The 21,453-nt window shown below is 35.9% G+C and overlaps 1 protein-coding gene across 1 annotated transcript in view; it reads right to left on the reverse strand.

Moving 5' to 3' along the window:
- The window catches only part of si (sucrase-isomaltase), a 166,008-nt gene that overhangs the window by 90,644 nt on the left and 53,911 nt on the right, over positions 1 to 21,453 (reverse strand). Inside the window, exons 20-24 of the mRNA XM_062976725.1 lie at positions 18,571 to 18,627; positions 17,731 to 17,855; positions 17,049 to 17,137; positions 14,167 to 14,216; positions 2,682 to 2,852 (exon numbers count right to left, since the gene is read on the reverse strand). Of these exons, the coding sequence (XP_062832795.1) occupies positions 2,682 to 2,852; positions 14,167 to 14,216; positions 17,049 to 17,137; positions 17,731 to 17,855; positions 18,571 to 18,627 (492 nt within the window). The remainder of the gene's footprint in view (positions 1 to 2,681; positions 2,853 to 14,166; positions 14,217 to 17,048; positions 17,138 to 17,730; positions 17,856 to 18,570; positions 18,628 to 21,453) is intronic.

Raw genomic sequence — 21,453 nt, forward strand, 5'->3', positions numbered from 1 at the left:
CACCCTTCTCACCCCAAAGGGGACTCAGAGTGGCTTACAAATTATATGTACATACAATATATTATATTATTAGCATAGCACAATATTAGCATTATATATTACTATATTGAACTATACCACTATACTGTAATATTATTAGCAATATTATATGTAATATAGGATATATAATTAATAATATTATATGGTATTATTAGTGTTATATTGTATTACATTATAATATTATTATCAATATGATATGTATATACAATATATTATATTATAAAACTGAGGGCGGGGGCCAGGTAAATGACCCCGGAGGGCCACATCCGGCCCCCGGGCCTTAGTTTGGGGACCCCTGATCTAGATGGTCTGTGGAGGTCTCTTTGCTTACCTATGGTCTTATAAGATCGTCTAGAGCAGGGGTCACTAAACTAAGGCCCTCCAAAGTCATTGACCTGGCCTCTGTCCTAAACCTTAGACTTAGGGTTGACCTAAGTCTGAAACGACTTGAAGGCACACAACAACAACAACAATCCTAATTTTGGACTATTTCATCCTAGTCCGGCCCCCCAACAGTCTGAGGGACTGTGAATCGGCCCTCCACTTAAAAAGTTTGAGGACCCCTGATTTAGAGCAACTAAAGCACTTAATGAATCTCATCATTTGGAGTGAGAAAAGGAAAGAAAGGTAGTTTTAAAAGCTACCTTGTGAGTAATAGATCTTTGTCCATAGGCATGAAAGGGAGCATGGGGTAACCTGTGCTCATTTTTGACAAGTATTTAACAAAATTCAAACATTTCTTGATATTAAGCAATGAAAGAATGTGGTGGGAGAAGGACTGTAGGAGAACCGAAACCACTTACATCAATTTGGAATCAGGGGCTCAATAATAATAACAATAACAATAACAACAACAACAACTTTATTTATACCTCACCACCATCTCCCAGAAGGACTCGGGGCAGCTTACAGAAGAACATACAAATGCCATAACACGTAAAAAAAATCACACTACAGCACTGTTGTTTTACTTTGTCTGGCATAATTCCATACTATGGAACACAAGCATTTGTAGTCTGTAGTTATTAGAGTTTTCTTGCTGAGAATTCTATTGGCCCATTCCAAAACCACCAATCTCAAGATTCCATAGCATGAAACCACCACAGTAAAGTTAAATAACAGTATATGTCGGTCAGCAGGGTGTTATGATTTTAGTATTGGACTGAGACTCTAGAGAACAGGGTTAAAATCTCCACAGCCAATGGAAACCCATCATGGACAAGTCACATTCTATTACCCTCAAAGGAAAACAAGGTCAAAATTTTCTCTGAACACTTTTCACCAAAACAACTCTATATGTTTGCCTTGGGCTCACCATAACAACTTAGAAGCTCAAACCAACAATCACTGTGCATATCAAATAGGTTTTCAAAGTTTTGGCTTAAATCTGTTTCCTTCTTATTTTTAACACTCATCTTAACTTGCATGGACAAGACAATCTTTTCCATGTTCGAAATATCTATTAGGGCTGTGCAAAACTATAGTTAGTCCTGTAAGTTGTTAGTAATTCGTTAGATTCGTGCAAACAAATCACTATTAAGAAACATGCAAGAAAGGGGGAGAATTTTTTAAAGAATCAAAATACTCATCAATAACTTTTGTTAATATTGTGTAACCTTTGAAAGCCTCCCAAAGTCAGTTTAATTTTCAGTATAAGCATTAAGCAACTTTGGTAAAGTGAAAGAGGCCACTGCTAGTATTTAAATTAAGATCAAGGCAGCTTGTCAGTCACCATAAAGAAAGGCAGCTGAGGCGTGACTAACTGAGCTGGACAGGAAACTGAGAAGACAACATTCTGGGAAATGTAGTTTGGGAAGGTGAGGTCCCCATGGAAGAAAATTTAAAAGGACCTGCCCTAAACTACATTTCCCAGAATCCAGTGCTCAGCATCAGAAATGATCAATGAGGGCTCCAGCAGCCAGCCGTTTAGTCAATCTTATAATAATAAATAAAATTATTAAATCTGCAAAGAGGACTAAAGTAAGTAAATAATAGTATAAATCTGTGCAAAGTTGAAGTTCTATGGTTAATTGTGTGTCATATAAACACACTGTTAGACAGACATTCAAGAAGATTGCTGTTGTCACTTTTTGAGGGATAAATGTTTTTGTCTAAACTTTTGAAAATCCCCAAAAATCAGTAGATGTGTGACTCTTTCTGAAACTTGGGGGGGGGGGGTGGATGCCCTGGGTTAAAAAATGTGTTACTTCGTTATAGTAACAAAAAAAATTAGGTCCATAATTTCGGAAACAGCCTCCAAAACTATTCGCCCCCCTCCCCAATTTTGTAATGTGTATTAAAACTTTTTTACATTGATTGCACAGGCCTAATATCTATACTTAGTGAATCTGGTTGGGACAGTGAGCAATAAATTCATTTTAGTTTTTAGTTATGGGGGAAGCAAAAATATTCCCAAATGTTTTCATTCAGATTTTTTTTAAAAAAATCAGGCTTAAAAGTGAAAAATTGATGGATGTGTAAAGGCCATGCATTTCTTTTATTTTTGTTTGGTAAATATATTCCCTCCTCCCAGGTCAAACATCATGACCAGATATCTTTGAAATGACCAGATATAACACATGAGACTTCTATTTGAAACATTTCTTTTCTAGGAATTTATGAAAACATTCATCACCATTTACCTTATCTGCAGCAATATAATTGACATTGACAGGATAATTCTGAGCCACGTTGTTTGATGTGACTTTCACTTCTGTAAGTTCTAGAGATAATCCAAAGATCTTGACTTCCTGAAATTCTAAGTTATTTGGGTCTTGGTAACCATTGTGTGCCACAGACATAGTTAAGACATCCTGGAAGACATCAAAAATACATACACTGTTGTTAATGGTTGAGGGGCTGATAAAGCAGTAAAACAATGGTTCATGTGTGTGCTTTATTTGATTATTTTTAATAATTTCAGCACAAAGTCTTCTAATGTAAATACAACATGAATTGGATTATTCCTTTCTTACACTACTATCCATTTTTCTTATGCATTGTGTCCTATTATATTATAATCCTTAAGACCAGAAACTATCCAATCAACAATTTGTAAGTTGCTTTGGAAATATATACCCAGTCCACCTTTCTCCCTATTATTCTTATTAAGAGTTACAGCATGATTATGCACCAGTTCTAATTTTTTTAACAATAATCAAATGAAAATCTGCCTGTCAGGTTATAGGACCACCATAGCAGTAAATCATATCTCAATTTAAAGACAAGGAACATTTGAAAGAAACCTGGTGAAAATTTAAGAAATCACTACAAACAGGCCACATCACTAATAACAAAATAAATGGATGTGGAGATGACAACATCTAGAAAAACCTGACAAGTTCCAAGAAGCATGTTATTGGAAAGGGCTTCTTTAAAAATGTTCACTTCCATCACATTTTTGTGCTTAAGAAATGTTTACATGAACAGATATATAGGCAAATAAAATAGGTAGGCATTTTTAGAAGTCTCTATCACTCTCTCTACCACTATCAAGTATCACAGTACTGTGCATTTAGATGTCATTACAGTCTGGGGAAATCTAAAGCAAATTGCTTGCTGCAGACACCCTACATTCTTAAAATATAAATCTATCTATTTATTTTTGTTTGCAATGGCTACAGTGGTCCCTTGTTATCTACTGGGGTTTTATTATAATACCAAAACTCATGGATGCCTAAGTCCCAATAGTCAAGTAAAATGATTTCCTTTATATAAAATGGTAAAACATTATATGTCTTTCAAAAGTGTGTATGGTTGAATCCATGGATACAGAGGGCCTGCTTTATCCCAAGTCAAGATCTGCGGGAATATTAAGGCAAAATCCTTAAAATAACAAGCAAAGGGTTGTGGTTGCTAAAGAAGGAAAAGCAGTAAATATCTGGAGGGGTTCTTGGGGCATCCTCCTTTTTACCTTCACATCTCTCCCCTGCCTTTAAAGGTAAAAGTAAAGGTTTTCCCCTGACATTAAGTCTAGTCATGTCCGATTCTGGAGGGTCATGCTCATCTCCATTTCTAAGCTGAAGAGCCAGCGTTGTCCATAGATGCCTCCAAGGTCATGTGGCCAGCATGACTGCATGGAGCACCGTTACCTTCCTGCTGGAGTGATACCTATTGATCTACTCACATTTGCATGTTTTTAACAGCTTGGTTTAAGCAGTTTACGCCACTGCATCACCGGGGGCCTTTAGTAAAGTAATACCAATTTTGAGGAAGGGTGGAAGTCCAGAGCATAGCCAATGTGCCCTTTACTACACCACATTTTTGGATTAACATAAATAACACCTTTGGGCTGAAAATAGTAGGGTTTCAGGCCACACTGCCTTTCAATGGCAACATCAGTCTCTTCTTCAACAATAACAAGAAGTCTATCAGACCACTCTAGCTCCACACTATCCCTGAATTTAATATTTAAGAGTATTGTGAAAGAAAGAGAAATTTGTACTGAGAATCCAAGAGAACTGGAAAACTAACCTGGGGGGAAAGAAGGCAGGAGAAAAGTAGACTGATGATAGAAATCAGTATAGACATTCTCCCTCTCATGATAGAACTAGTACTATCAGCCTAGTGAGAAAAAAGCCTTCCACTAAGTGCTGTTAATTATTCATCCTAGTCTAAGAAGAGAATACCAGATGTACAACACATGTTCCTCAGAATGCAAGTGTTGGTTACAATCTGAAAATAAAAAACCATTTATGTGCAATTAATTCATTTTTTTCAGTAGCAAAGATACAGCCACATTATTACTGATGGGAACATTTAAAAATAGTAGCAAAGAAGGATCAAGAATGTGGAGAAGGAATAAAAACTAATGAGGAACATAATAGTCCATTTGTAGTATATCTCTAACTTCTCACTTAGCTTTATAGGAACAAGATATGACCTTTCCAAATGGTGCAGAGGGAAGATCACATGCCAAATTGTCTTTTTCTAATGAATGAAAAACTTTCAGGATTTTATTTTTAAAACTAATAAAATTCTTAGTTACTGCTGAGATATACAACAGTAAAGAACCTCTTGGAAAATATAACAAATTCCTTTTTAAAATACATAATTCCCAGTACTGATCTTCCCATTATTATATTTGTTCAGTTCATTTGAATGTTGTAGCCTGATCTTTCTTTAGGACATATTTAGAACAGGCATATTTATTTTATAAAGCTTGAAACAAATTGAAGAGACAATCTTAAATAACTCCCCACTTCAGAATGATGGATTGATTGCAAGCTGCACTGCAGTAATTGTTATGGTTGCTCCAGCAACTGTTATGACTATAAGACCCAGAGAAAAGCAGTGGGGGATACATAGAAGCAGCGAAGGGGACCTTTAAAAAGAATAGGAAAGTGGGGGGCATTTGACTATGCAGAAAAAAGCAGTAGAGTTCAAGCATGTTGAGGAAGAATATAGAATAAATTAGGGAGAGTAAAAATGATGATGACTCATGGAACGAGAAGAATGAGACTTTTTTTTTTTTTGCTGGAAAGGAATATATAGAAGCATTAGCAAGAAGATGGTCACAGAAAAAAGATCAATCATAGCTTAGGCAAGTCTATCAAAATTGACAATGAGGGACTTCCGGGTATGGCATCATGGCGACTGGGTGAGTGATCGCGGAGTTCGCGATCACCGTTCTCTTCATTGACCGGGTAGGGCAGTTTTTTCGCCCACTCTCCGGGACGGATCGAGTTTCCTGGAGACAGCAAACCCACAAGGCTCTTTTTTTTGGATCCCAGGGCTGGTCTCCCTCAAGGAGGCCAGCTGAAGGATCTGAATCGGAGCGGGGTAGCGGGTCGGGAGAGACGGAAGGGCAGAAGGCCCGAACAGAAGCCGGGCTATACTTCCAAGATCGAGAGGAAATACAATAAGATACAGAAAAAAGGTGGTTTAAGAGTGGATCGACCCACAGATACCAGAAACAGGAGTCGGCTTGAAGAAAGGAGATGAGAACAGAGAGGACAATGTTTAAGGTAACCGACCAGATCTAAAACCTAAAACCTAAACCCTAGGGGGATAATGGAAGAAATATGAGGAATAAAGAGTCAAGTCAATAGAGACTAACCTTTATTGAGGGAAATTGCTGTTGATTGCTGTGAGAAACCTCAGGTCTTGAGCTGCACTGAAAGGGTTAAGGCTGGATCCGGAAGAGAAGAGGAAAAAAATAAAAAGACCTGGAGTGGCTATTGTTTAGTCTACTGAGTTCATTGAAGGCCAGCAGACCCTGATAAGAGAGAGAGAGAGAACACGGAAGCGCGCAAGCGGAAGTCAAACTAAAGAGAAATCAAGAAGGCAGCCTCAGCTACGACGGCCACAAGTGCGTGGCGGACTGGGAAGGGGAAAAAGAGTGAGCCTTAGGACTCTGGCCTTTGGACTCTGGGCTTCGGCTTGGGGACAAGAGAGGAGGAGTAACGAGGAGTAGCGAGGACGAGAAGCAGATGGGAAGGAGAGACGAGACGGGAGACGAAAGACGGGAGACGGCGCGTGGTGTGAGTGCGAGGCGAGAGGAGCGTGGACGAGAAGCAGACGCGGAGACGCAGAGACGAGGAGGTGGTGCGAAGCTCCCGAGGCGAGGACAGACGAGGACGAGAAGTAGACGGGTGAAGGGATCGGAGGAGGCGAGAGGACGAAAACGGACTGTAATAGGAGAACTACTGAAGAGGGACTGCAGATAAAGAGGAGAAGTATATGAACTTGTGGGTGAGATAAGGAAAGATTAGACTGGTTAAAGCTGTGGGAGGGTTAGGATAGGAGGATCAGAAGAAGAAGGGGGGAGAAAGAGGAAAGAATAAATTATTAAGTAAAGTACGAGGGGTAAAGAATACATAGACTGGATAGAACCTAAGACAGGGCGTCGGGGCAGAAGGTGTATTTAATCAACTCTTTAGGCTTTCTCTGAAGCTAAGAAAGCAGTGTTTACTCTTCTAGTATGGTTGGGTACAAGAGAGGGACACTGGATATTAGAGAGTTCTAGATAAGGTGCTAGGTTAAGATTAACCCCAAATATAAAAAAAAAAAAGAGGAGGGGTGCTTGAAGGTCAAAAAGAGGAAACATACCTTAAACCAAAAGCGTTCATACTCATTTATTTATATCGAGAAAAATACATTTCATATTTACGATAAATATTAATCAAAAAAAATTAACTCTTATCAATTTCACTATTGATTTCTGTTTTTGTATAAATTAATTTGGTATAAATTAATTAATTAATTTCAATAACATTTTATAATTCAAAAAAAAAGGAGCTGACTCATCAAATTAAGTTTAAGGAGCATAATCTAAGTGACTATATAGAAACCTACGTGATAATAGAATTAGCCTTGAGCGTAGTAGTTGATAAGACTATTGACATAATACTGTATAACATCCAATCCTTACAATAGCATAACCAAAGAAGATGTCAACGCAAAAATTGAAGATAGAAGAAAAAAAAGCTACTGGGAGAAAAGGATCATTTTCGGATGAGATCAATCTAAAAGATGTGATGAGAGAACTTCAGAAAATCACAGAAAGTCAAAAAAACCTACAGGAGCAGATGATAGACATGAGAAAAGAATTATCAGAAGAATTTATAGAGGTGAAGAAAGAAATAAAAGATTTACAAAGAGAGATGAAGGAAGTCAAAGAAGACAAACAGAAGATGGAGAAGAATCAGGACAAACTTCAAGCAAGATTGGATAAACTAGAAGCAAAGAACATCAGACTAGAAGAAAGACAAGAGAAATTGGAAATGAAAGAGTTAGAGTTTCAAGTTCGAATAAGAAACATTATAGAAGAACCTAAAGAAAACTTGAAACAAATCACAACTCAAATCCTAGCTGATCTCTTACAAGTACAGGACGATGAGATGGAAGATAGTATCGAAAGAGCCTACAGAGTCACTACTAATTACTCCAAAAAACATAAAGTAGCAAGAGATGTGGTAGTACAATTCGATAAAAAGAAAATAAGAGAAGAAGTACTGAGGACAAGCAAAAAAAATACGATTCGTTACAAAGGTCAAAAAGTAACAATACTCAAAGAACACCCTGCCAGTACGATGCAAAAACGTAAAAAATATACGTTCCTGACAGAAGAACTAAAAAGACGTCACATCCGCTTTCGGTGGGAACGGAAGGAAGGAATCATGGCAACCTACAATAACGAAAGAATATGGCTAACATCGGAAGAGAAGGCGAAGGAATTTTATATGAACTTAATGAAGAAGGAGATCGGACCAAACCCACCGGTACTAGACCTCGAGAGAGAGAGAAAGAGAGCTAGAACTATATCCCCCGAAAAAGTCCAGCAAGTAACCACATTACGAACACCAAACCTAATAAATCTAGAAGAGGAAGAGGAAGAAGAAAGAGGACCCTCTCAAAACCAGAACTAACTTAATTTAAAAAAAAAAAAAAAAAAAAGAAGAAGAAGGGAAAATGCAAATAAAATGTTATTCCAATAATATTAACGGTTTGAACGCACCCAATAAAAGAAATAGTTTATTTAATCACCTGCAAAAGTTGAGACTTGATTTAATAGCTCTGCAAGAGACACACATCTGCCATAAACATACCTCACACCTAATCCAAAGAAAACTAGGGAAAGAATTCATTTCATCGGCCTCGGGGAAAAAAAAGGGAGTGGTCTTGTACATAAACCCAAAACTAAACCCAGAACTAGCATTTAAGGACGATGAGGGAAGAATGGTGGGAGCAAAAATCAGGGTGGGCAATCAGATTATATTAACTTGCAACATCTATACTCCGAATGGACCAAAAAAAACCTTTTTAGAAACATTAAAAGGTAAAATTGCGGAACAGGAATTTGACGATTTAATGATTATAGGTGACTTCAACGGGGTTCTGGACCCGGACTGGGATAAGAAAGGAAACAGTACAAAGGGAAAAAAGAATTCAAAATCGGGCAAGTTACCCGTAAATTTTATTAAAACCTTACAAGATTGGGAGCTCAGGGATGCCTGGAGAATACACCATAGGGGAGAAAGAGATTTTACATATTTCTCAAATAGGCATAATTCATGGTCTAGAATTGACATGGCATGGATGACCCCTTCACTGATCCCAAAGGTGACTAAAATTGAAATATCCCCCAGGTACATTTCAGATCATTGCCCATTGGAATTCACATTAAATAAAACCCAAAGAGATTTAAACTGGAGATTAAATGAAAACTTAATAAAATCTGAAGAGGATATCCAAATTAACAAAAAAATTCTGAGGGAATACTTTCAAATAAACGATATAGAGGAAACAGCAATACAAACAATTTGGGATGCAAGTAAAGCTGTCACGCGTGGCCATTTCATCCAGCAAAGTGCCCGAAAAAACAAAGAGAAAAATAGAATTTTAACCAAGATAAATGAAGAAATTACCTTAAAAGAAAAAGAATCAAAATCAGAACCAAATAATAAAAAAGTCAAACAAGAACTAGAATGCTTGAGAGAACAGAAAATCCATATGGAATTAGATGAAACAGCGAAAAAACTAAAATTCATAAAACAACAACAATTTCAAAATGCTAATAAACCAGGGAAATGGCTTTCCTGGAAAATTAGGAAGAAAAAGCAGGCCCACAGTATTACAGAAATCACTTCAGAAGGAACTAATTACACGACAGAACAAGGGATAATGGCCCAATTTAAGAAATTCTATAGCAAATTATACTCAAAAGATCAGATTGAATCAGACAAAATATCCCAATTCATTTGTAACCAAAAATTGGAAAAACTATCAGAAAAACAGAGAGAGATATTAAACAAAGAAATAACGGATAAAGAAATTAAGAGAGCCATAGATAAGATGGAGGGTAATAAGGCCCCGGGACCTGATGGCCTTAGCGGCATTTATTACAAAGTTTTTGGGGAAGAAACTATACCTTATCTTAAAAAGATTATGAACCAAATTCTAGAAAATCAAAAAATTCCAGATTCATGGCGTAATGCAACAATAACTATGATTCCAAAAGAAGGACAGGACCCTAAAAATGTCAAAAATTATAGGCCAATATCCCTATTAAATTCAGATTATAAAATTTTTACAACGATACTAGCGGAAAGAATGAAAGAATTCCTGAAAGATTGGATAGGAGAGGAGCAAACGGGCTTCCTACCAAAAAGACAAATGAAGGACAATGTAAGAGAAATAATAAATATAATTGAATTTTATGAATTCACAAAGAAAGATGAATTGGCCTTACTCACTATCGATATGGAAAAAGCATTCGACAATCTAAACTGGGATTTCTTCAAATTATTAATAAGGGAATTGGACATGGGTTATAAGTTTATTAATGCGATTAATCAAATTTACGATAAACAAGAGGCAAAAATCAAAATAAATTCAGGGGAATCGCAAAAATTCGAAATATGTAAAGGAACCAGACAAGGATGCCCGCTGTCCCCGCTACTATTCATCTTTTCACTAGAAATTCTCTTAAAAAGTATCAGAGACGATCCCAAATTGATAGGAGTAAAAATAAGAAAACACAATTATAAAGTCAGGGCCTTTGCTGATGATCTTATATGTATAATAGACGACCCCATAAAAACAATACAATACTGGCTAGCTAAAATAAAAGAATATGGGGAAGTCTCGGGTTTAAAAATAAACACGGAAAAGACCATGATATTACCAAAGAATCTGACTAAAATAAGACAAGAAGAACTAAAAAAAATTTCGGGGATACAGACCAGGGGAAAAATAAAATACCTAGGTATAAATATAACGGCGAGAAACTCCCAACTATTAGAGAATAATTACGACCAAAAATGGAAAGAAATAAAGAAGGACCTAGAAAGATGGAGATATGCAAAATTATCATTATTAGGTAGAATTTCGGTAATAAAAATGACTATCCTGCCCAAGTTATTATTCCTATTTCAAAATATCCCTATTATTAGAAACACACAGAAATTCAAAACCTGGAATAAGGACCTCAACAACTTCATATGGATGGGTAAGAAATCAAGAATTAAGAGAATTTACATGATAGACGATAAGAAAAGAGGCGGACTAGGCCTCCCCGACCTGCAACTTTACCATGATGCTTGCGGCCTCATGTGGGTGAAAGATTGGTGTACACTAAGTAACACTAGAACCATAACATTAGAAGGAACAGACTTAAGGGCAGGGTGGCATGCATATTTATGGTATGGGAAAAAATCGATGGAAAAAAATTTCGGCAATCATTTTATTCGGTCTTCACTTCTAAAAATTTGGGAAAAGTATAAATCCAAATTATACCAGAAAACTCCAAAATGGATCTCCCCCCTGGAGGCATGCCAGAGAAGAGAAATAGGAGGAGCAACTTGGCCCAAATATAAAGATATCCTAATTAAGGAAAAGGGGACATACATTCTGAAAAGTCAAGAAGAGATTAACAAAGAATTCGGCAATTTGGGATGGTTCCAATACAGACAATTAAAAGAATATTATAATAAAGATAAAATACTAGGATTTGAAGAAAAAGAGACTTTTTGGGACAAGGTAATGAAAATGGAAAAAAAACAAATATCTATAATTTATACAAAATTAATAGAATGGGAAACAGAAACGGTACCAATAAAAGAAAACATGATTAAATGGGCCCAAAACCTAGGCAAAACAATACATCTAGCAGAATGGGAAAAGGCTTGGAACTCTAGATTGAAATTCACCTATGCAACCGAATTAAAAGAAAACTGGATCAAAATGTTCTACCGCTGGTATTGGACCCCCCAAAAATTATCAAATTTCAATAAGAAAATCTCAAACAAATGTTGGAAATGTAATGATCAAGTGGGTACATTTTACCACTGTTGGTGGACTTGTAAAAAGGCGAAAATATATTGGAAGAAAATCCACCAAGCAATACAAAAGATGTTGCAAATTAATATAGAATTAGATCCCAAATACTTCCTTCTTGGGATGATCAATATAGAAAAGGACAAAGACAAAGAAATTCTCTTCAATTATCTTACAACAGCTGCAAGAATAGTCTATGCCAGATATTGGAAAAAGAATGAAATTCCGGAGCTGAGCCAATGGCTAGTCAAAATATTGGAAATAATGAACATGGATAAATTGACGTATTTCCTCAAAAATAACTACGGCATTCCCAAAAAGCAAACAAATTGGGACCTGGTTAAGCACTTTTTGATTGAAAGGCAAATGAAGGTGCTAATTTAACCCCAATAGAATATGTTAATGATGGAAGAATTCAATAAAACAAAAATAAATAAATATATAAACAAAAGAGAAAAAGGCTGACACCAAAGCAGAACGAACGGAAAGACCAATTAAAGATAGAAATCTTTCTTTAAGTATCTGTGTGAGAGATGGAAGTGACCAATTATTTTATATTTTTGTTTATTTTACTTTACTTTTCCTTTTTTCTTTGTCTCTCTCTTTTATCTTTTACTTCAATTTCAACTCACTTATTGCACTTTTTTTCCTCTAAGAACCCAATGTGTTCTAAATCACGTACTGTAATTTTTATTTGAAAACTCAATAAAAAATTTATAAAAAAAAAAAAAAAAAAAATTGACAATGAGAATGTAAATGTCATAGTGGCAGATGGAGTGAAGAAGACTTTCCAAAGAGTTACACTAGGTAGATATCCTTGTTCAATAAAGTTTGAGTTTTTCTAAGACATTACTTCTGAGAGATAGGTAAGTTGGAACAGATAGGTAATCACTAATCAGAATGTTGTCTACTCCTATTTAAAATTGTGTTTTCGATTTTAATTGTTCTCCCCTTCATAATAAAGGTCTAAGGAATGGTAAATATCATCTAAATCAGTGGTTCTCCACCTGGGGTCCCCAGATGTTTTTGGCCTTCAACTCTCAAAAATCCTAACAGCTGGCAAACCAGCTAGGATTTCTGGGAGTTGCAGATCCCAGATTGAGAACCACTGATCTAAATGCTTTTACTTTTAATTGACAACAACATAAAACATACTTAAATAATAGCTGAAGAACAGTAGGCTCACAAAACAACACCAGTTCAAACCCCAAAGAAGCAGTATCTACAAGCCTGCCATTATGATATATGGTATAAACCGTTACAAAGAAAGCTGCAGATCTGTGCCTAAGAGAGTTCCTACAGAAGACTATACAACAGGAGAGCAGGAAAATGTTTCATGGCTGATTTATATAAACTCTTATAATATTTTTAAGTACATGATAGGAATGATAAAAAATATTGTCAGCTATTTATAAACAATCATTTCATTATTGTTGTTAGCACTACAATCCACATATATGTATACAGAAAGGAAAAGCTTTCTGTATAAATTTCATATTTCAATATTAATGTCAAAAATACGTAATATGATTTTACATAGGATATATTGTAAAAGGCAAATGACAAGAGAATTCTTGATAAGCAGAGAACTGCAATTAATCTTTACAAACTTTCAGAATGTCCTCAGATTTGCAGTTCCACTGCTCAAAGTTTGAACTGTTTATCACAGTCACCTGGGAAGTTGAAGATTTAATTTGTAAGTTCTAAACATAATGTATCCTATATCAAGTTATATTCCAGGATTCCTTAGAATTTGGTCTATTTTCAGTAGGACTAGGGCTCGGAAGCAGGGAAGAGATATCAAAGTCTTTCAAGCTGGTGGATGCCCACACTGTATGGCACCAAGTCAGTCTGGTGGTGGAAAGGAGTCCACATAGCCTAGTGGCACCAAACTTAGTTACCATCACTGTCATTTCCTTGGCTTAGTGGCTATCACCAGGAGCAAAATTGCTAGAGGTTGTCACTCCTTGAATGTATTGTTGCTGGTTGGGCCACCAGATCAACATGGGAAAGAAGGCGGGGGGGAGGAAACAACTTAAAGTCACACAGCAACAATATGGCAGCTATTAACCATTGCTAAATAACACGGTACATCAAATATGGATTTTGGATTTTGAAATCCTACTTTATGACAGTAGCATAAATGCTACTTTTTTGACAGCTATCAAACACTAGCAATACTAAATTCACTATCAACTATCTGATACCAACTGTCAAACAAAATATTTAGAAATATAAACATTTTTCATATTCTCAGATAATTTCTGGATTTTTGACATTAATATCCACAGAGAGCAAGAATTAGCAAATAATGTTGCTTATCTCTATTCCTGGTGAAAGCATACTTACATTGGAGACACTAAATTGATATAAGAGGTAAGCTTTATTTTCCACTGTACCTAAATTATAAAAGAAAATGCATTTTTAAAATAAATATCTTAAAGAAAAACACTGATTAAATAAAGTTGATTACCAGTAGCTACATGCCTATGCCAAACTGACTTTTGTTCACAAACAAAATCCATTATTGGCAGAAAGAAAAATAAAATGCAACTGAGAGAATCACCAAATATGGAATAACAATGGTAGGTAGGATGTAAAAGTATTTGCAAACTTTCTAAAATTTGAGGTGAATGATTGCATCACATTGAGGGATTATGACATGCTTTTAAAAATGCAAGAAGTTTTGACCACGCCACAGTAGAAACGACAGTGATTCTTCTTGTCTTGGGAGGTATTAAGAAAGGAGAGGCAGGAGGGGATTTGCACAAAAAGATCTTCATACAATGTTTGCAAAACACTTCCAAGAAATGATGAATATTATCATCATCAGTATCATCATCATCACCAATACCTTACCAACACCCCCACAACAGTGATAATATAAATTACTATTAATCTCTTTTAAACTGTTAGTTGGATAAACAGGTTTTTTTATTTCTCACTTGTGAAAACAAACACAATTAATATTTTATATCCCTATTGGGCACGTCAAATGCTGGAATTAATGTTTGAAAGGTGATAACATGTAATATGTATGTGGTGGGGCAGGTGAACATATCAAAGTATCATTGCTTTGATATGTTATTTTGGGCAAGATTCCTGACCAGTTCTGGTCATTTTATACAAATATATTAAAAAATGTTCCAAACTCTTGAGATAATATACTAATTGTTGTTGTATACAACTGTGTGTATTGTCTATTTAAAACATGAGAAGTAAAGGTCTTCTCAGCATTGAAATGTTTCTCCGTTGGCATTTTTGCTTCTAAGACCTATCAAGAAAAAACAAACAAACCAAAAGGTGGGTTCCTTATGCACCTGAACAGTAGGACCACTGAAACAAAAAATGGAAAAGAAATAGCTATATAGACTTGATAAATAAAGAATTTTAAAATGCTGGTACAGAAAGGTACATTTTGTGTGTGTTTCCTATGTTTAGGTTCAATGGAGTTACCACCATTTGCCTTGTCCACTATATTTATGCTTTTATGGCTGGATTGCTAAGGAGCAATTAAAAGAGGATAATGTTTATCTTTACACCCACTTGTTGATCTTCACACACTGCTATTAAAGGCAAAAGAGGATGGCAGGGCAATTTATTATTGCTGGTAAATTGGCAACCTTAAGCCCTACAGCTACAAAATTGCAGTCTCTGCTCTGAAATGAAGTAGAAATAGTGGGAATGTTTGTACTAAATAATTTAGAATTTACCCTGACATTCTAATATTCTGAGTTTACACGTGGGATTCACTGCACTTGTGACATTTCACTCCCACGCTCTTACTTTCAAAGTTCAAAACTTGAAAACACCACAGAGTTATAGAGAAAGAAAGCTTAATAAATGGTATGTCTATCAAAGGCGTATGCTGTTTGGAATTAGCACTGCCATTTCAGCCTCAGAGAGTTAGGATTGCAAAGCAGATGGTACCATTTCCTATAGTAACAGCTGTTAAGAAGAGCATGTGTGCACGTATCTTCAATCTTAAGCAGCAAAAGAAATGCACACAGCAGGTACTGAGCATCCAAGACTTTCAAGATCTTTCTCATCCATTTAAATGGAGTGAATTGGTTGATGAAACAAATAAAAAAGATTTCTAGCCATATTTGGCCCCCCCCTCTCTCTCTCTTTTTAAAAAAGCATTGGTTAATTTAATAAAAAAAAATATATTGAAGCATGAGAAGTACCTATCAATAAAACTAAAGGATGCCACAATTGTCCCTTCTGGGGTTCAGAAAAAACTGAAGACCTGGCTATGTATGCAGGTGTTTGAAGAATAAGTATGTGTTGGCTTCAACACGGTCTGAATTAAGGCTCTTGTATAAGGTCTGGTGGATGAATGGCATAAGCACTTTGCATTGTTTTAAACTTTGAATATTGTATTTTATGACCGTTTTAACTGTTTTAACATTTTAGTTCATTGTGTAACGGTGTAACGGCATCAATTGCCACTTGTAAGCTGCCCTGAGTCCCCTCGGGTGAGAAGGGAAGGGTGTAAATAATTGAAATAAATAAATAAATAAATAATCAGCCAATTTATTAACTCAGAAGCTCAGTCTTCTGCTGGATATCAGTAACTAGAGACAGCTTGGGAGGTTGGTTGTTCATCTGAAGAACAAAAAAAACCCCATATTTTCTATCAGAGGCAAGATCCTAAGTATAAAATACTAGACTACACCCACTGAGTCAATTGTATAAATGTTGTCTGACAATCTATACCATAATTTGGTACTTCTACATTAATGAGAGATAGTATCTAGATGTAAGTCAAAAGGCCAAACTGTTTTGGCAAACTTTATTACAATTAATAACAAATGCATTTGTAAATGTTTCTACTTAATCAGTGAGTCTCTGAGTTATTGAGGTCCCAAAAACATTTCAGAAAGTCATGCAGTCCTGAAGGATCTGTGACTCATTCAAAAATTGGGATAATAGCAATTCAGAAATAGTTGGCATGCATGTAATGCTAGCCACTGATAGAAATAATTTTGTATCCACTTTTGGCTCACTCATCTGTATTTTTGGTAATTATTTGCACAATGTGATCATTCTGAACAGAAAATCACTATCAGCATCATACCTATATTTTATACACATCACTTCAATGATTGAGTCATTCTATCTCAATTTTGCAAATATTGTGATAGAGGCACTTAGTTCTCAAGCTGGCATTATACAGTTAGACCTCTGGACCTGTGTATTGTCTTTTAGTATAAAATATTTGAGATTACCTCTGGTTTCTCCATCATCCCAGAACAATTCTCCTGTTGCTGTTCCGTTGTCATTTAAGGCAATTATAAGCCCCATAGGGTTTACACGACTGTAAAAAATGTGATCTTTTTAGGGTTCATGTCACCTGAAGCATTAACATTTTAAAAGTCTGGACAATAAAGTAATTGGCAATGATAAATGCCTTTCATTAAAAAATAGAGTCATTTTTAGTATCTGATTGCTATTATTACAATGTGAACATCAGTGCAGATTTACATAGCATGTTGAAAATATATGAAACATATGAAAAGTTCAGTCATTACCAAAATGTTCATAATGTTCATTGTCACACTGAAATTCAATCTGTATGAATGTGACACATCAAATAAGGGGTCTTCTAAACTAAACAAGGTCAGACCTGGTTAGCACTTGAATAGATAGTCTAATATAGATGGAAAATGAGAAAATAAAATAAAAAGAATACAAGCAAAAAAATATGAAAAGACAATTATACTGCTCACTACTGAAAACCTGTACAAACTTTTAACTGATAGCTGAAATAGGGGAGTGTGCATTAATAGTACACCAACTAACTGGTCTTACAACAATGATGCTAACCTTCTATCTAAATATTTTAAGAATCTACAAAGATTAAAAGGATTTAGATTAAAACAGACTTCAAACCCAGCCTACAGAGAGTACCTGAAAACAGTTGTGTTAGCTGGTTGTTGAGTAGGAAAGATGTAGCCTCCTCTGAGATGAAGTCCTAGTTTGTCTGCTGGGAGATACATCTGACATTGTTGTTTCCTCCAAATTGCCTTTCTGCCCTAATTCATGGAAATGAAAAGGCCACAATACAAATTTACAGTATTCATACATTGAATTTCCAACTGAGTGCATCCAAAGAAGAGTTGTATTTTTCTCATCTCTCTAGAAATCACATGGTTACTGTTATTTCAAAAGCCTCTCACTTCAACAGATTGATATCATAAAATGACACACTATATTAATCCGCTGATCAGTCTAGGAAGAAAAGCTGTCCTCCTTAGAAGTCTATGTTGTTTTATATCAAATATTGAAAATCTCTTTCTCTAAAAATCTATGTGTGCAAACAGTTATTTAATCTGCAGTCCTATGCCTACATCTACTATTCTGACAGTCTTAGCAAACCCTCCTTCTTCCCTGCAGCACTTTTCTTCTCTCAAAAAGTGCCTCCTTTGGGTTTTTTTGGGAGTATTTTTAGTTTTATGGGATGCAGAGGAAGATACAACTGGGGATGTTCATACTATCAATTCTGTTAGACACTTCCATTGTATCAATGGGAGTCTGTGGACAAGAGTTAGCCCAGTTGAAAGTCAAGGAGTCTTACCACTAGATGTGCACAGAATTGCCATTGAACTTGCTTTCTGGTAGCAGGTCATGGTGTTATGACCTTTTTAGCATCACATATTGCTATATATTTTAAAACTGGTGCCCAAGCTCACTGAAGGATGCCATGTTTAATTTGACATTTTGTTGTTGTTTTTATAGCTATATACTTACTGTTTCATACTCATACCACACAGCATCAGGCATATAGGCATCCACTGTGTTTGCACCCTGAAATATAAATAAACAGGAAAAGAGATTAGAGGAACTCCTCACATAACAGAATTTCCGTATCAATAGAAGTACATAATGCAATTTATTTTGAGATTTCCTCAAAACAGAGTGCAATCCATTACAAAATTGTCTTTTACGTGTATCCTTCAAAGGGGATTATGCAACAGGACAAAACCGCTCCCATTCATTTCACTGTTGATGGTACTAAGAATGAAAACAATGTTTTCAATTATTCATTTTCACATTTAAAAAAGTAGATTTCCCAAATGTTGGGAAAAACCACTGGGAAATATATCAGAACAATCTGGAATATGAACATCTAAATTGTTGTGGGGAAATTACTCTGTAGAAAAAAACACACACACAATTTAATGTGCCAAAAGTGGCTTTTGTTCCACAGAATAATTCCATCATAACATTTGGGAACATTCAAAATCAATTTGTGGGACACTCAAATATGGGGAGAATACTATAGAGAAATATTCATTTTCTCCTGCAGTAGGAAGAAAACCACCACAGTTATTCATCCTTTCATGCCAAGATGATACAGTTGCATATTTAAAATACCTAGCTGGTACAAACAAAACAAAATCTCATTTTATTTCAGAAGTTTCCAAAAGCTACTCTTTTCTATAGATTTATTAGTCTGGCTTGACATCTAGTAGCTTCCTTGAATTCCAGGTGGGTATACAATCCTTCTCCTACTTTTCCAGACATTTATTTTTGCTGCTACAATGATATTGTTAAGCTTGTTCTTTTTTAAAAAAAAAAGTTGTAAGCCGTCTCAAGGATCTCTAGTCAGAAGAACTGACATAAATGTTTTAGGAAGGAATGAAATCTGCTCTGTCTTTCCCCTCTGCATGACTTTTAAAAAGTGTAACATCAGATGGGGGAAGGTCAAGCAAGAAGCCCAATGGAAACTGTAAAGATAAATAAAGTGGAACCGTAACTAGAAATGGGGATTTTTCGACATATATTGAGCCTATTTTTACTCAAACAGGTAGCTTAGTTCTTCATAACTCCTAAAAGACTGGGTTGCTGTGAGTTTTTAGGGCAGCATGGCCATGTTCCAGCAGCATTCTCTTATGGCATCTTCAGAGGTTCTGTTGGCAGTGAGGCAAACGGAGTGTATATATGTTTGGAAGTAGCCAGGCATTTGTTCCCTTGGAGTGTTTATTACCTGGAGGCATCCTATGTCTGGGCAGTGTTCACTGTCCCCTGGATGGCTTGCTGCCTGTGGTTTTCCTGTATCTGGGTGGTGTTCATTAGTTACTGTCTTGATTCTGGTGTTTCTCAATAGTGGTAGCCAAAGTTTGTTCACTTTCATGGCTTCCTCCTTTCTGTTGAAAGTGTCCATGTGTTTGTGGATTTCATTGGCTGTGCAGTCTGACAAAGTGGTTGTCAGAGTGGTCCAGAATTTGTGTTTTCAAATAATATTCTATGCCCAGCTTTGTTTATGACGTGCTTATAATTGCTGATTTTTCTGGATGAAGTAGTCTGCAATGCCTTTAATGATCTTTGATTTGTGCCTGGGCACAGGATTCCTCTTATCCTTTGCCAATTGTAGCATTTGTTAAATTTTCTTAGTGAACTTTTGTTTAATTTTTCTTAAGAATTTTCAATTGTTTAGACTGTGTGATGTTACCACTGCCTCTCCCAATCCCTTTCATACTTTAAAGTATGATTCCACTTTAACCTCTATTCCTCAGCCCAAGGAATAATAAGATGTTCTGGTTAGGGAGGGGTGTTTAGTATTCTCAGCCTCAGCAAACTACAAATCCAAGGTTTCTGTAAAATGCAGTGATGGCAGCCAAATTGGAAAGATGTAATCATAACCATGCAATGTGAAAAGCCTCTTGGTGTTATGTCACTCCTGAAAAGTTTGAATTGAATTACAAGGTAGTTGCAGCTTAAGAGCTTTAAAAAATTTGTTTAAAGTTACTACTTGGAACACTGAGCCTCCAGAAGTTACCTGCCTGCATAGACAATGGCTATTGTCGCTGGGAGATTTCACAAATTGTCCAAAAAAGTAACTTTTATAAGGTCAAGCCTATGTGTGAGAAGTGCTTTTTTCACTCTGGTGAATTGAATAGATTTGTCCCCTCTTGTTCCCATGTAAAATGAATTGTGACATTGGAGCATGAGTGGAGTGAGATTTTTTTATATTATTTGAACTTTAAGATTAAAATAATTCAAGTTAATATGTTTCATAAAAATATGTTCTTCAGAGTGTATAAAGTTCAGGTGTGAGTCAAATGTGTTTTGTTGGAGCAAATGGCCACTCCAATCACTTCTCATTTTCCATAACCAATTAAAAATAACAGGAGTCCTTCATTGTGTCTGAATTGGAAAATTTTGACTAATGGGTTCTAGGGAAACCATGTACACAATTTATGTGAGACTCAGAAAATTCAAAAAGCAAAAGAGAAAGGGAGGGAGAATGCACCCTCATTTTCTGGGGGCTGGTTTCCATGGATGCACACATCTTTGAATGTTCAAGTTCCATTACCTACAATGGCATAGCAAAATTGAATCCCTTATACACAATTTTGAACAAGTACTGGAGGGAGCTGAAGATCTGTGGAATGGTGGGAGGTTACAGCAGGGTATATCTATACATTACTGTATGGATTTTTTCCCAAATATTTTCAAGCTGTGGTTAGTTGAATCCATGTATTCTGAACCCATGGATATGGAGGGCTAGCTATATATATGTGTGTGTGTGTGTGTGTGTGTGTGTGAGAGAGAGAGAGAGAGAGAGAGAGCATAATAACCCATGGATATAATATATATTCCAGTCTAGATTTCATACAGTAGAATTTT

Source organism: Anolis carolinensis, chromosome 3 (genome assembly GCF_035594765.1).
Source record: "Anolis carolinensis isolate JA03-04 chromosome 3, rAnoCar3.1.pri, whole genome shotgun sequence".
NCBI classification, from domain to species: domain Eukaryota; kingdom Metazoa; phylum Chordata; class Lepidosauria; order Squamata; family Dactyloidae; genus Anolis; species Anolis carolinensis.